The 14,453-nt window shown below is 38.3% G+C and overlaps 1 protein-coding gene across 2 annotated transcripts in view; it reads left to right on the top strand.

Annotated features, from left to right (window-relative positions):
• The window catches only part of vps50 (VPS50 EARP/GARPII complex subunit), a 101,281-nt gene extending 98,340 nt beyond the window's left edge, over positions 1-2,941 (top strand). For both annotated transcript variants that reach the window (XM_055058920.1, XM_055058921.1), the window contains 2 exons: positions 48-237; positions 357-2,941. In XM_055058920.1, coding sequence (XP_054914895.1) covers positions 48-237; positions 357-476 — 310 coding nt within the window. In that variant the 3' untranslated portion in view covers positions 477-2,941. The remainder of the gene's footprint in view (positions 1-47; positions 238-356) is intronic.
• Positions 2,942-14,453: the final 11,512 nt, after the last annotated feature.

Here is a 14,453-nt window from a genome sequence, read left to right on the forward strand (position 1 = left end):
CTGGTATTAAATGAAATCCTTTTCTCCCTCTTTGCCCTCCGCTGCAGCTATGCTAACGTAAAGAAGTGTAGCAACGAGGGCCGAGCCCTGATGCAGCTGGACTTTCAGCAGTTCCTAATGAAGCTGGAGAAACTGACTGACCTGCGGCCCATTCCCGACAAGGAGTTTGTGGAGACCTACATCAAGGCGTACTACCTGACTGAGAACGACATGGAGCAGTTTATCAAAAATCACAGGGTAAGACCGCCGGTTTAATAGCGAATGGATGTTTTTTTTGCGCAGAACGTGAACTGCATTTCGCTTGTCTTCATCTCTCCTGCTTGCCCTCCTTTGTGTACCGGTGTGTGTTGATGCAGGAGTACTCCATGAAGCAGCTGGCCAATTTGGTGAACGTGTGTCTGGGCTCGCACATCAACAAAAAGGCTCGTCAGAAACTTCTGGCTGCCATCGATGACATCGACAGACCAAAGAGATAGACTCGCGAACGTCTCGTTTAAGCAAACGAGTCGAGATGAATGTGAGCGAAAACTCACAGCTGAATGTTTTCTTTTACAGTTTAAATTATGAAAGATTCAGAGAGCTGTGCAGACGTCAGTCTAAATCGCATTTGTCAGCCTGTTGATAATGTATATCAATGTTGTCTTTGTATGGTCACAAACATGAGCTCCTGATGTTGAATGCGCTCCATGTACATCGACTTGTATTCCACATTAAAGGCGGTGCCAGGTTTTCTACGCACAGATGGATTATAAGATATCTGCTTTCTCTTTTGTAATCAAGTTTTAGCTTTTCTCATATAAGTTTCTAAAACATCACAGATCTGAATATGACACAACAGCTTCTGTTAGACAGAAGATGCATTGATTTGATAATGTCGCACCGTTCTGTCTGAATGTGTTCAGAGTTGATCAGCATTAATGACTCACTCTTCCAGGACGTACTGTATAATATTTGGCTTCAAGGCGTTGTTCCTCATGTCTGACTGGAATCTCTGCGTTTTTTTTTGTTGTTTTTTTTTTTGTTTGTTTTACTTTGTTTCGTCCACAAATTTGATAAATGTAATATAAAGATGATGATTCTGAAAATAATATAAATTGCTTTAGTTTGCCCCAACATTGTTGTGTTTGCACCAGCTGCGTGTGTTTCTGTCCCTTCTCAGGAGAGGCGCGATTTCCATTTCTGTCAATCACTGACCTTCACTGAGCAGTGAAACTCTGTTTATTTGAGCTGATTTGCAAGCTGATAATCATCAATAATAATATTTAGAAGCGCACCACCGATTAGGGTTTTGCAGCCAATTCCCCACCTACAATTACAGACTGATTTAGATTTATGCTTTAGATAATATTGTAAAACTAAGACAAATTTTTAATATATTTATTTCAGAAATTAGTGCAGCTAGCTTACTGTACCTGAAAAAAAATATCAGGATCTGCAGTTATTTCTGGAGGATGTTGATTCTTTTTCTCACAGAGTTTTCTAAAAGGCTACCAGCATTTCCATATTCAGCATGTTTTATGAATAGATGTCAAAGACGCGAAAGGTTAAGGCTAACCAACTCTGTTATAACGTGTTTCTTTAGGTTTTGCTGTCTTGCAGCCTTGATAAATTGCAGATACCTCAACATATTACATAATTTACTTACAAATCATCTCTCTGCTTCATCTGGCCTCAGTGTTGACATGTCACTGGCACTGAAAGCAGATTACTTTTTTCTTCAGTAACAGCATCCACAAGTTGTGGATGCTAGTGTTGTGTTGTGCATTCACTAACTGGAAAAATACGGAATAACTGCATTTCTGGCTGACTGGCCATCGTTGTTGCATCTCTAAAAACAAAAAATTAGCTGAAACAGGCTGTGAACCAGATGTTTCTGTGGGATTTGTTTGGGTTTTTTTTTTTTAGGAGAAATTCCACATATTGGAGCAATAGGACTCTGTTAAATTCACAGTAAGGCTTAAAGATAAAGAGTTTCTATCTGTGAGTTTAATTTGAAAACATATTTCAGGCCACTTTGTGGTATTAGCAGAAACCGACATTTAAACAAAGCTTTACCTTGAAAATGCCAAAATTTGCATAGAGCATTAAAAATAATTCATTCTGTTACATAAAGAACTTAGGCTTCAAGTAATTTTCCATATTATGTCAGATCTAGTTGTCTGGTCCGACAATATTCACTTATTATTTTCAGGTAAAGGGTTTGACTTTTAAAAATGCATTTTTGAAATAAGTCTGCAAAACTGGATTAAATTGAAATTTAAAAACATCCTTACCTTATCTTGGAGTGTTTATGTCATTGAGAGACTTGCATCTAACAAAATTCTAGAATAAAATGTGCAAATTTGATTAAAATCTTGCGAAGCATCGTTATTGTTGTCTGTGTGAGCAAATTGAATTATCAACTACGCAAGTTAGACCTCGCGATCACGTTTTGGCTTTGTGCTGATAAATGAGTCCCACGTTGTTCTAATTTAATAAAACGGTTTGGGATTTATCCATATTTGTCTCTAAAATATTCACCCAAATACAGTTAAAAGCATGAAGGCAAAACCTTTCTGGATAAAAGAGCGGAGCAGCTGAGAGGCTTCCTTCATTCACCTAACCACCTAAAAATGAAAAAATAAATAAATAAATGAAGTTCCAGTTTTTGCGGTAGCCTCATTGGTTCATCTTGTGTGCAGCTATTTCAGGAAAACAAACTGTAAATATGAAAACTTTGGACAACGGCTGTATTTATTTCATGCCTTTTTCTGTTGTTGTTTTTATATGACCGCTGTGGTGGATGTTATTGCCTCGTGTAACTTATCATCTGAGTCAAAGACAAACATTTAACCATTAAGTTAAACTTTAAGTGCACTATAGTGAAAATCTGTATGTGATGATTGTCGATACTGTAGGAGGAAGAAGGATGACAAATAAATGAATACACTAACACTGGAAATGCTTTTTGTCCGTGTGTTGTCGCATGAATAAGCCTGACAATTGCTGTTTGTGTTTTAAATGTTTTCATCATGGATTAGTATCAACTTCTAGTGGTCCTAATGTTTTGCTCAGCTGGAGGCTGTGTCAGGCTAATTAATGTAATGTGGCTACAAGCCTAAAACTGATTAGGAAACTGATTAGGTTTCCCTCGCTGATCTATAAGGGAGTCCTTATAAATATGACATCTAGAGGTTTTTTTTATCTTATAATGTTCTCATAACTCAACTTTAGATCAGATTCTTTCTTATGAGTCCATACAGGAAATGCAGCCTTTCTGGATCACAAAGACGACTTACTCCTCGATGCACTGTTCACTGCTTATGTTGTTTGAGTCAACAGCCCATTACACAAAAATAACGCCAGGATTTTCCTGTTTGTTTCCCAGATCATATTTATCAAATAGGGAGGAAATTTCACATTTCTGCTCTCCTCAGCAGTACGCTGCGCCCCTGGAGCAGCCGACTTGAAAGTGGCATATCAGTCCTCTTGGCTTTTGCTGGCTTCCCAGCATAAGATGCCACAGGGGTTAGGCACAAATCAGATTGATGACTAAAACATGGATATGTGTTTAGAAATGTGGAAAAGTTCAGTCATTCTTCATCTTTATGTATTTTGGTTTCAACCAGCCATCTCAGAGAAACCTTTCTTTCAGAAGTTTTTTTGTGCTTTGGCTCATTTCTCTACTACTTTTAATTCAGTACCTTCCCATTTTCAGAAGACTTTTTTTGTGAGCACGGTTACGGTGTTTGCACAGATTTGCGATACAAAAAGTGGAGAATAGGGTATTTATACCATTGAATAATTTATTTAGAGGGACGGCAGCGTTGAAACATTCCTGCTGACATCCTTTTTGACATTTCATTTTCTTCTTGGTTTAATTATCCTCTTTCCTCCATAATATCCTCACGTTTTCCTTTCTCTCCCCTCTCTTTCCCCCGTCCTTTTTTGAGTGATCTTTGTCTCCAACTTCATTTTGTGCATGTTCTTTCTATTTATTTTACCTTCCTCCTGTCTTGCTGCCTTCCTCTGACGTGGTTTCCTGTCACCGTTCACGACAAATCATCCTGGCAGCAGCAGATTTTCTCTGATCAATGGTCGGCTCTCCTCAGTTTTGGAAGATGACCATGTTTTGGTAGCTTCAGCTCTAACATTTGAACGATTGATTAATCTCTTCAAGCATATAATCTCTTTTTTGGGGTTTGTACATTGCGATCCCCCATTTTGGCATTTCCCCTGTAAGCAGTGTTCAACCATTGCTGCCCCATGAAGCTGCGCCCCACTTGCCCTCTCAGATCAGAGGCCATGTACTCTGTGTTCCTGTGCGTCGGCTCCTCTGACAAATTCCATGTGTTAATTCTGTAGAAATCACCGCTGCTGACCTACATGGCCTCTCAGTGCTTCACTGTTTGCACCAACTTCATTCATGTTTATTCACACCTGCTTAGTTGTGAACAATAGTTGGCAGAACCTGTTAGTTTTGTTTACTGCGTGTGGTGGCTGTGAGACTACATTGTTCTCGGCTGAAGCAATGGAACGTGACTCCGTTCATTTAGGAGTTTGTTTTTTTCTTCTCCTTTATTACAGGTGAGTCAATATGACATCAGATGGTGCCCACATAGATCAGAGGTCACAAAGGACTTGTATGGGAGCAATAAATCTACATATCAGCTGCCTGTGTCATCTGAGGCATGAGAACGTCTTTGACGAATGGAGCTCTTTTAAATTCAAACCAGCCAAGTCAAGCTTTTTGATACAACAGTTCATTGAAGTCGTCCTGGATTTACAAATCAGATCCATCTAATAAAGTAGCCAATTACAACATACTGGTAAAACAATGGACTGTCGCTGAAGAGTTGACTAAATCTTCCTGAAATCTTCTGTTAAAATTGAATTTTGAGCCTCAGGGCTAGAAGAAAGTTAGTTCTGCTTCGTGAAGTTGTTGATTTCGATAGTGGAAAAATTTTAACTTTGAAAAAAAAGATCCGGAAAAATTATACATCCCTCCTAAATTTCTCCGCATGATCCCTTCTGTCAGATCAAATAAATACTAATGATACTGTCTTATCTTGTTTTAATGACTTTTATAAATGCCTTTTATGCTTTTTCCTGCTGACTTTACCCTTTCTTGCATGAGGAAAAAAAAAAAAACTTGACCTGAGCTAAAATTACTCCTCTGTCTCAAACCGAATCTATGGGAAACCGAGCAGAACTAACCTGACAATATTGTTCTATGGTCTTTTGATGCTGCTTAATCAATTATAACCTCAAAATACATCCAAAGACTTCACAGAACGGTATTAAGCTGTTTTCTAGTGGATTATTATTGGTCGCACTAAGTTTTATTGAGGAGTAAAAGAGGCTAAATCCCTCTACAAATAAATATACTGATTTAGCGTAACTTTTTTTTCATATCGCACATAAAATCCAGTTAACAATGCAGTCTGTGGCCGTAGTGTGTCAGAAAGTGGAAAAGTTGGAGTGGTATTAAAGCTTTCTTGTTTGATAAAGAGCCATATAACTCGTCTTCCCCATGAGCAGAGCTGTCAGTCAGTCACGTATCTGACAGAGAGGAGACGAACACAATGAAAAACCATCTTAGGAGAGTTGGGGGAAACAATTTGGGACATCAGGCAAACCAAAAGTCTCATACACACTTGAGAACCTTTTAATCTCAGCGTCTCACTCTGTAAGAGCAGAAAATCGAAAAGTGTAACCGGGGAACTGAGCGGGCGGTTCAGATGAACCCATTCAGTCTTTTCATTAAGGCAGGGTTATTGAATTAGCCTTGTCACTAACAAACCTGCAGGGGAATGAGAGCGGCTGCTTTCCCAAAGAAACTGAAGACAACTAATTGTCCTCTGGGAGTGGAACTGAGCAATCTTCATGTTGTGTCTCCTTGATTGTGTTGATTTCAACTTAATTAATAAAGGAAGCCATAAAGTAGCCCAATAAAAACATATTTGGCTTCAAGAAACTGATTTCATAGAGTTTCTAAGCAGCATAAAAGGGATTGTTCATACTCTTCTCAAACCCTTTGGTGATTATTTGAAGTCTTCTTCTTTTGGGGTAATTTTCTAACAGAGGCAGTATTTTCTAATCTTTTTGACTGGCAAGGGGATAAAAGCAGCTAAGCCTGCTGTGTAAGCATTAATGAATGCCCTCTGAGAACCCTGTTCCACCGCCTGCTGCTAATTTATTGCTCGGCTGGCTGTGCCTGGCTGGGGACAAATGTTTAGTGTGTTTGTAAACAAGAACGGGACAGGAAATCGTCCCCGGAAACGTTACGGCCATGCGTACAGCCAGCAAGGAAAGACCTGGGGAACTTGACTTGGAGTGAAAGTTCCCTTGATGCCTGGAGGAAGTTTCATAGATTGAGCAAATTTGTATCTGGACAAAAGGGGGATAAAGTGGAATTTAAATAATTTTGGGGGAAAAAAACACAAGAGGGCATACACAATAGGTGTGCCCAGCAAGTTAACAACTTAAAAAAATAACTCAAGCTCAGTGAGACTGGATGAAGTCTGGCTTTGACTAGGCCACCCTCACCCATGAATGTAAGAGGATTGAACGTTTTCATTGAAACACTGGCTGTAGGGGTCGTGATGTTGCCGGCAGGTCAACGGTTCTTCTTTCCACTCTCGCATAAAATCCAGATTTGTCAAGTGCATGACTTGTCGACTTCCCACCTGAGCTGGGAAACTTTGCAGCTCCTCCACAGTCAACATGGCCTCTGATGGCTGTTAGTTTGGCAGTACTCTAACAAATCCCTAAGGCTATTAAGGAACAGCTGAACTTAAACTGAGGTTAAATTATACATATTTAACAATCAGGTCATTTCTAAAGGATATTCGCTCCCTGGGATTTTATTAAGGGGTGTTGAACCAATAGGAGCATTATGTATACTTCGGTTTTCAGATTTTTGATTCGGAAAAAATAAAATGTGTATATTTTTCCTCTTCACAATTATGTGCTTCTTTTTCTGGGTCTTTCTTATACAATCCCCATGTAAAACAAAAACAAGATTTTCTCGGCGGAAAAACAGTCAATTTAAATTGAAGGCAAATTTTTGTTATTTTCATCGCACCACGGAAGAAAGAATGAACAATTTTTCACTTTACTCCAGACATCCGCAGAGGGTAGGGTTAGGGTTGGGTATATATATGTATATATATATTTGTCAAAACATGTATTTATACAGTCTGTCCTGCAGACATGGGAATGAAGCTTTTTATTCCGGCTCACCTCCTCTTGACAAGCTGCAGGGTCGATACGCCCCTCTCTCATGAATGTGAATTGATTTTCCTCCTCTGGATTTTGGTGGGAACCACCAGTTTTCACACAGCTTGAAATAAAGTGACATCTTATCGTTGACATTTCAGTTGTAACAAAAGGTTTATTTTTCACATGGCTCAACCCGGAACTAATATTTGACATCGTCTGGGTTTCTGATCGTCTGGGTTTCGGATCAATTTGCTTGCTTGTCGCTGAACTTAATTTTCACGTGTATCGTTGTTTTAAAATCTCAACTCCAGACTCCTGACTTCCCAGTTCAATGCCAGGGGGTTGACATTTTATTTAAAGTAGACTAAGTGTTATCTTATCTCAAAAATCTCTTCCTGTTGGACGACCAGGCAGCAAGTCTTTATCTTGTTACTGGAAATAATTTGACTGATCTTTGCTACAAAAATCACTGCCTGATATCTGACCTTCTCCATTTCTAGACATCTGAGAAATGTTATTTGGGCCTTCCAGGAAGATTTAGATGAAAAACAAAAACAAAACAGGCTGTTCAAGAGCCCAGCTTATGAGGACATTATGTGACAAACATAAAATTGTGCATAATTGTGAAGTGGACAAAAAAAAAAATCTTGTTTCCCATTTTCTCCAATCAGTGCTAATCACAATCTGTTGATGCTGAAGAAAAAGTTTCTCACAGCGTGATGCTGGGTTTCTCTTTGAGGTAAAATGTGCTAAGAGACCTTCACAGAACAGCTTTTTTATTTTAGCATTAAATTACTCTCAAGTTCATTTTATTTAATAAAGAGGTGACACTTGCAGTCAGTCACGCCGGATTCTCATTGGGGTTTCAGTGTGAAACGGATGCATATGTATGCTATTGCATTTCTGTGTAGGTTTGCCACAAAAAATGTCAATAAAAACACTAAAAGTTCATGGATGTGAAAGGGAAAAGGGACTAAAAAGTTTGTAAGAAATACTTTGATGGTATTTGAAAGCTTTTTTTTCCTCATAACTATAATATTGCAGAAAAAAAACACAGCCCCTGTTTACTTTTGTTGAAACTCACTGCTGGCTTCCCTCAGGGCTGTATGCCGAGCTCTCTACTCTTTGTGGACTGGTGGCTGCCTCTCAGCACACGGTCCGTCCAGCTCCGTCATTAAATTCACAGATGAAACAACCATCGCCGTCTCATCTCCAAAGGCAACGAGGCAGCACAGAGGGATGACAGTCAGCGACCGTCTGTGGTGTCTGGCTAATAATTAGTTATTGAGCATGGCAAAGACAAAGGCAACGTTTCTGGGCTTCAGGAGGATGTGGCCCCAGCAAATCCTCCTGCTGTTCCTGTCTGCGTGTGCAGTTAGAGTGCAGACAGTCTTTTAAAAATGTTGTAGTCTCTATGCATCAGAGGACCTCAGTAACTAAATACTATAGTAAACCCAATATATTCTTCATTTGCTGCATGTTGGTGTGGTATGCAGAGGTTCAAGCAAAAACAACTAATTTAGAAAGCAAAAAATAAATTGGTACTTTATTTGCATGTTTTTTTTTCTTTCTTACTCTTTTTCTAACATTCTGCTTCTTTTAGTTTTGTATGTTCTATCTGTGTTGTGTCATGGAGAGTTTTCACATTTCATTGCATTTTTATTACACAAAGATGACAAATGATTAGGATTTTGAAAAGATGGCAATCAGATAAGCAGAGCTCTTTTTATGCAAGCGATCATAAAAGTCTAATAAAATCCTATAAATGCCACTAAAAAGATTTCTTGTTGTTGCAAAATGACTTCAGATTCCTTCCTTTATTCCTGTCAGCACAGGATTAAAAGAATAATTGTTATATTTTGTGTTAGTACAGTTTCAGTTTAGTTTAGTTTTAATCAGTAAAAACATGTAAATATATTTTAGTGTAGTAATAACTTTGACTACCTTTGTGATATATTGTGATTTGTCTCCTTTGACTTCTCATGGTGTTTTCTTCCTTCTGGTTGAAAGTAAATCAGAGAAATAAATTAAACTCCTGGACTTTTTAAAACTATAAATGAAAATTGTTATAGCCATAGACTCCAGTTAGTATTTTTTATTTATTTTTTTATTGTTTGCATAAGAGGCAGTGGTGAAAAAAATGTGACAACTCATACAAATGAGAAAATGACCCAAGGGGAAGGCTATGCCAGTTCCCTCTATTGTAATTTTGAAGGGCTCAGAATTGACATTTTTGAAGGAGCGGAGAAAATTCGTTTTGCCACCATCGGAGTCATCTAGCTGAGCCGAGAATGGAGGCAAGCAAGTTGAAGATGTCACAGGGTCTCCCTTTAAGCAATGAACTCTTTTCTCGCCAGGCCGACAAGGGAATGGAGCCAAATGTCTTTAGTAACATTTAAGGCAGCATCTCCCAAAAGTGTCAAGACATTTCACTCAAAACCAAAAATGTCATCTGCGATGGGGGAACTTGAGGAAAATTTGAAATGTCACTAAAACGAAGCTGTGGCCCTCAGAGGTTCCTGTAAGTGATAGAGACATTATTCAGCCAAATGTAGCAGATTGACAGACATGCACAGCTGCTGCAGCGTGCCCAGCACGATTTTACACTCCTCACACAAACAACTTCCTTCCACTAAAACTGGCCCTCACATTCGTGTACAAGCGAGTGAATCACATTAACCACCTGTCATATTAAGTAGCAAACAGTTATTGATTACCCCAAAATGATTTCACGGCTTTTGCCTCACGTTTCTATCCGTTAGCGAAGGCACAAACAGAGTGGAGACCGACAAAAAAGAAGCAGGCCATCACAAATCGAATTCCCCTGGTTATTTGTGACACACAAATAGTTTTAATGGGCTTCTTTTGGTGAAGCGAAATGTATTCCAGGTTGCAAAAGTTCAATATGTTACATTTTTGGAGCGCACTCTATCTATTAAACCAAAACAGCTTAACACTTATTATGACAATAAGTTAAACCTTTGAACCTATCTTTACTGAATTTATCTCAGAATAAAAACAACCGAAAAATAAAAATAAAAACACAGAATTCAGTGCAACATAATCCTTCTAAAGCTCATTTTGGTTTGTTCAGTATTTTTGTTCTGTCCCTACACTGTAACCATCATATCAAATGTTGAAAAAGATTTTCATCCTTATTGATGATTTAACAGGCAGCGTTTAATGTATTTTTGCATTTTGCTTAAAAAAATATCATGAAATAAAACCGTGTCTCTTTATGCTAAGGAATAATAATAAAGCAATACCTTCTTTGGGGTAGGAAATGTCACCTGAAGTGTAAACAGCAGAACAACTTACAAAAGAAATGACTGTAACTCTCACTCTGTACTAACATTCATCTAAAGTCTCCACGGCCACCGACTTCTGAAATGGCCAGTGGGATGCAGGAGTCCCCACCTGATTTCCTCTTGCTTTTACTACAGATGTGTGCTACAAAATTGTATTGGGTATCAACCATTTCCCTGGGGATGTTGACATAGGATTGATGTCAACATCAATTACTGCAGCTGCTGCAGTAATTTGTTTTTGATAACAAGTTCATGGAATCTTCTAAATAACTGGTTTAGCCAAACTGCAAACCTGTTTTATTTACTTCAATAATCATATTCCTAAGGTATCGTCCCTGCAAAACTCAGGTTAGTCCTCACATGGCTATCAGTTGCACATTTTTCAAGTCCTTTAAATTGACAAACCTTGAGTGATGTGGTGAACAGGAAGGTCCCAAACATTTGCCCAAAGTTAAACAAGATTACTTCTGTGATCAGCTGATACCATTTTTTATCTGATACCAGCAGATGAGCAATTGAGACAAACATGAATCGAAATTTGAAGCAAACACTGGAAACTTTGTGTGCTTGCTTTTATATAAACAGAAAAACCAAGGAAGAAAATCCTTACCTTGCTTTGTGGCTGCAAAAACCACCAGAAAATAAGATTGTCTTCTAAAACGGATGGATCAATGAATTCTTGCACACTGTGGTGAAACATGATTTTGTTAGAGGCAACTCACACCGTTTGCAAAGAGAACTTCGTGAACAAATAATTTATTGGATGACACATGGATTTAAAATGGCTATGACCAATGCACAGTTAAATTTAGAATTGCCATGAATTGCTTCGGTTTCTCTTTATTAGTTTCCATCATAACTAAGCAGCTTTACTGTTTTACTGTGTAGTCAAAACCATAAATTACACATTGACACAGATCCCCTTTTTAAGGATTAACTTTTGTTCCATTGCTCATATTGTAGAAAATACATTGTGTTCAGTTGCTGAATTGCAAAAAAGAACATTTATCACATGGTATATCTTTCCAATTGTGGTTTATTATATATATGTATATATATATAAAAAAGTATTACAATATTGAAGAGGAATTAGCGCAGGTCTGTCTTTTCTCTGCACACACTCATGATTAACTTACTGAGCAACACATGGTGATCATAAGACCCAGAATGCTCCTCTTGACCTTCAGTGTTTCTTGTTACTTGGAGCAAAATATTCTTCTAATCGGGGAAAGTTTACAAAGTCAGAAGGAAGCAAAATGAAGTTTTTAAAAAAACTTGTGAGAAACTCAAACTGTGACAACTTTCCTTTGGATGCCAATTACACATCATCCCATGTGTGTCACGGAGGCAGTAATGCAAATGTGTTGTACAAAGGTACTGTGTTGCTGTTTAATAATGGTGTAGGCAATATGATGCAGGGAATAACAATGTGTCAAATCTCCTGCCTCCTACCTTAGTTTTCAGAGGTTAGCATTAACATTTCATTTATTTTAATAGCAGTTCAGCCCTCATTTTCATGGAGTGGTTTTAATTAATCTATTACAGATTTAAAAAAAACAAACCTATATTGAGCCTGGAAATTATACACTTCGTCTGCGAGAGATCCAGCTCAATCTCATGCCTAAACATGAAACCAACACAAAGTAAGAATCTTGTTTATATACGCAGGTTAACATTGAATGTGTTTGTGTTTTTTTTTAAGTTTTTTTTTTACTTGGCACAAAGTATGATGAAGTAGTTTTCTTTTTTATGTAAATGTGTAAAACATGGTTTATGCATTAAGAGAGGGGTAAAAAAATGTTGAAGACATATGCTGGTGAGGAAGTTATTGGTGCTTGAAATAGCAACAAACCCCAGCAGGGCTGTGTGGAAGACTAAATCAACAATATATATGGAGTCCGTTCTAATTCTACATCACACTGCACCCAGTATTTACACTTTTACAGGTACTGACACATCGAAACAGAAGCCCGATGTAAAATGCTTCATTTCAAAACCGTTTGCTCATTCTGACATCCTCACTGGTCTTACAAATGATGAAACCATATCAGACAAAAGGCGTCTGCTGCGTGGGTGGATGTCGTACCATCGATTTAAATAAACGTCAGGGGCAAGATACTTAAATAATCCATATGAGTCATCGAATCGAATTCATATTGATTGAGAACTGAATGGGAATTGATCAGTGTCTCTGGGGATGTTGCAGGATGAAACATAATTGTTTTATGTCAGAGATTTTTTTCTTTTTCTTTTTTTTTTTTATTAAATCACCACAGCGGTTTTTGTTTTTTTTTACTTTATATTTTACGTAAAATTACTTTATCATTTATTTCTTCACTCTATTCATAAAATTTATAATTTCTACAATTTCTAAACTATTTGATTTTTCACCAGCTTTATGTTGTGTTGTGCAACATCCTCAACATTTTCACATGAAGGCGCCTAATTAGTCAGAAAATATCTCTGCTAGCGTCTTGCTATATGTAAACTTTAATTTATGTTTTGTTTGTTTGTTGTTCTGAAAAGGTGTCACTTTTTTCCTTATTCCATCCTTTGTTGTCCTGGTTTCTTCAAACTTAGAGGAAGAAAACTGAAATGCCCTTTTTTCATCTGACATTCAGGATTTGCTCCATTTTGATCTTGATGTTGTTAATCAGGAGGATTTAGGTGTGTACCCTGGGAATCAGGATTATACTCTGACTGTCGGATGAGCTCGTTGTTGCCCAACTTTAAGCCGACAGGTTTTTAAAGTATTTCCCCCAGGAAACTGCAGACGGCGGACTAACAAACTTGCTTCAGAGAAGTCCTCTGTTGCGGTCCCATTTGGATGTGAGCCATTGTTATTTCCATATTTTAATTATCCCCACAACTGACTTGGTGGAAAAGTAGTGCAGTGCATATCTGTCCTGCCCAGGTGTCACTCCTTTGTACCTGTATATGTAAATTGCAAAAAATAAAAAAATAAAAATAGTGACCTTTGTTTTCTCTTTTTTTTTTCTTTGGCCAAAGAATAACAAAACACATTTCAAAAATGTTCCTACACGGCATTAACACATTGCTAATGTGCAAACAATTTTAAAAACTATTCACCCAAAATGAAGTGAACTATTTGAATGCCGTGGCGTCTCCTCTATGCCGCCTCTATGCTTCGTGGTTGAGGACGTGCGTGGTCACCGCCGGTGTTAATCTTCCACATCAAGCAGCAGATGCACTGAGGTGCGTGCAGAGACACTGGCTGTTCCTTGCTGGGGCTTGATTGAAGCCCAATAGGCTGACATTGTCTCGTGTGTGCCTCCAACAGATTTGACTGACAGCAAACATTTCCTCCTCTTGTTCTCGACGTGATTTTCTGTTTGCTCCTCCTAACCCCGGGCGACATGCTGCGGCCAACTGTTTATGAGACCGGGACTGTCTGCCAGAATAAGCGAAGTGCTCGGAGTGTGTGGGTTTATTTGAAGTGGTACGACTCACTCAGACTCACATGCAGATAAATGCTGAGAGGACACAGTTATTAGTTGTGCGACATATAGCATCTTGAGAAGACCTGACATAGGGTTAATGTTTTAATCCAATTCTTGTAACAGGAACTGAAATGAAAAGCAGGTAAAACACAAATGTGTCTTTCTTTTACAGGACGTCTGTTTTATATCATTATTTAAAAGCAGTGTTTTATTGCAGTTGTGTGGAAAGGTTTGGACCTGTGCCTTATCTTACCTGAATAAGTCTGAACTCTCCAAGAAGAGAGAGATGTTAAGCAGAAACATGATAATACTGTCAACAACAGCAACAAAAAACAACAAAGCAAGTAGTGGGCCCAGCCGGACATGAAGATTAGTTTTCAAACCGACTTGTTCACTGATGACTGCTGTACAACAGTCATCAAAACCCAGATGGACGCAGTAATGGATTGGTGATGGATGGCCACCACATCCCAACACGGCT

Source organism: Poeciliopsis prolifica, unplaced genomic scaffold, assembly GCF_027474105.1.
Source record: "Poeciliopsis prolifica strain line A6 unplaced genomic scaffold, Auburn_PproV2 SCAFFOLD052, whole genome shotgun sequence".
NCBI lineage: Eukaryota > Metazoa > Chordata > Actinopteri > Cyprinodontiformes > Poeciliidae > Poeciliopsis > Poeciliopsis prolifica.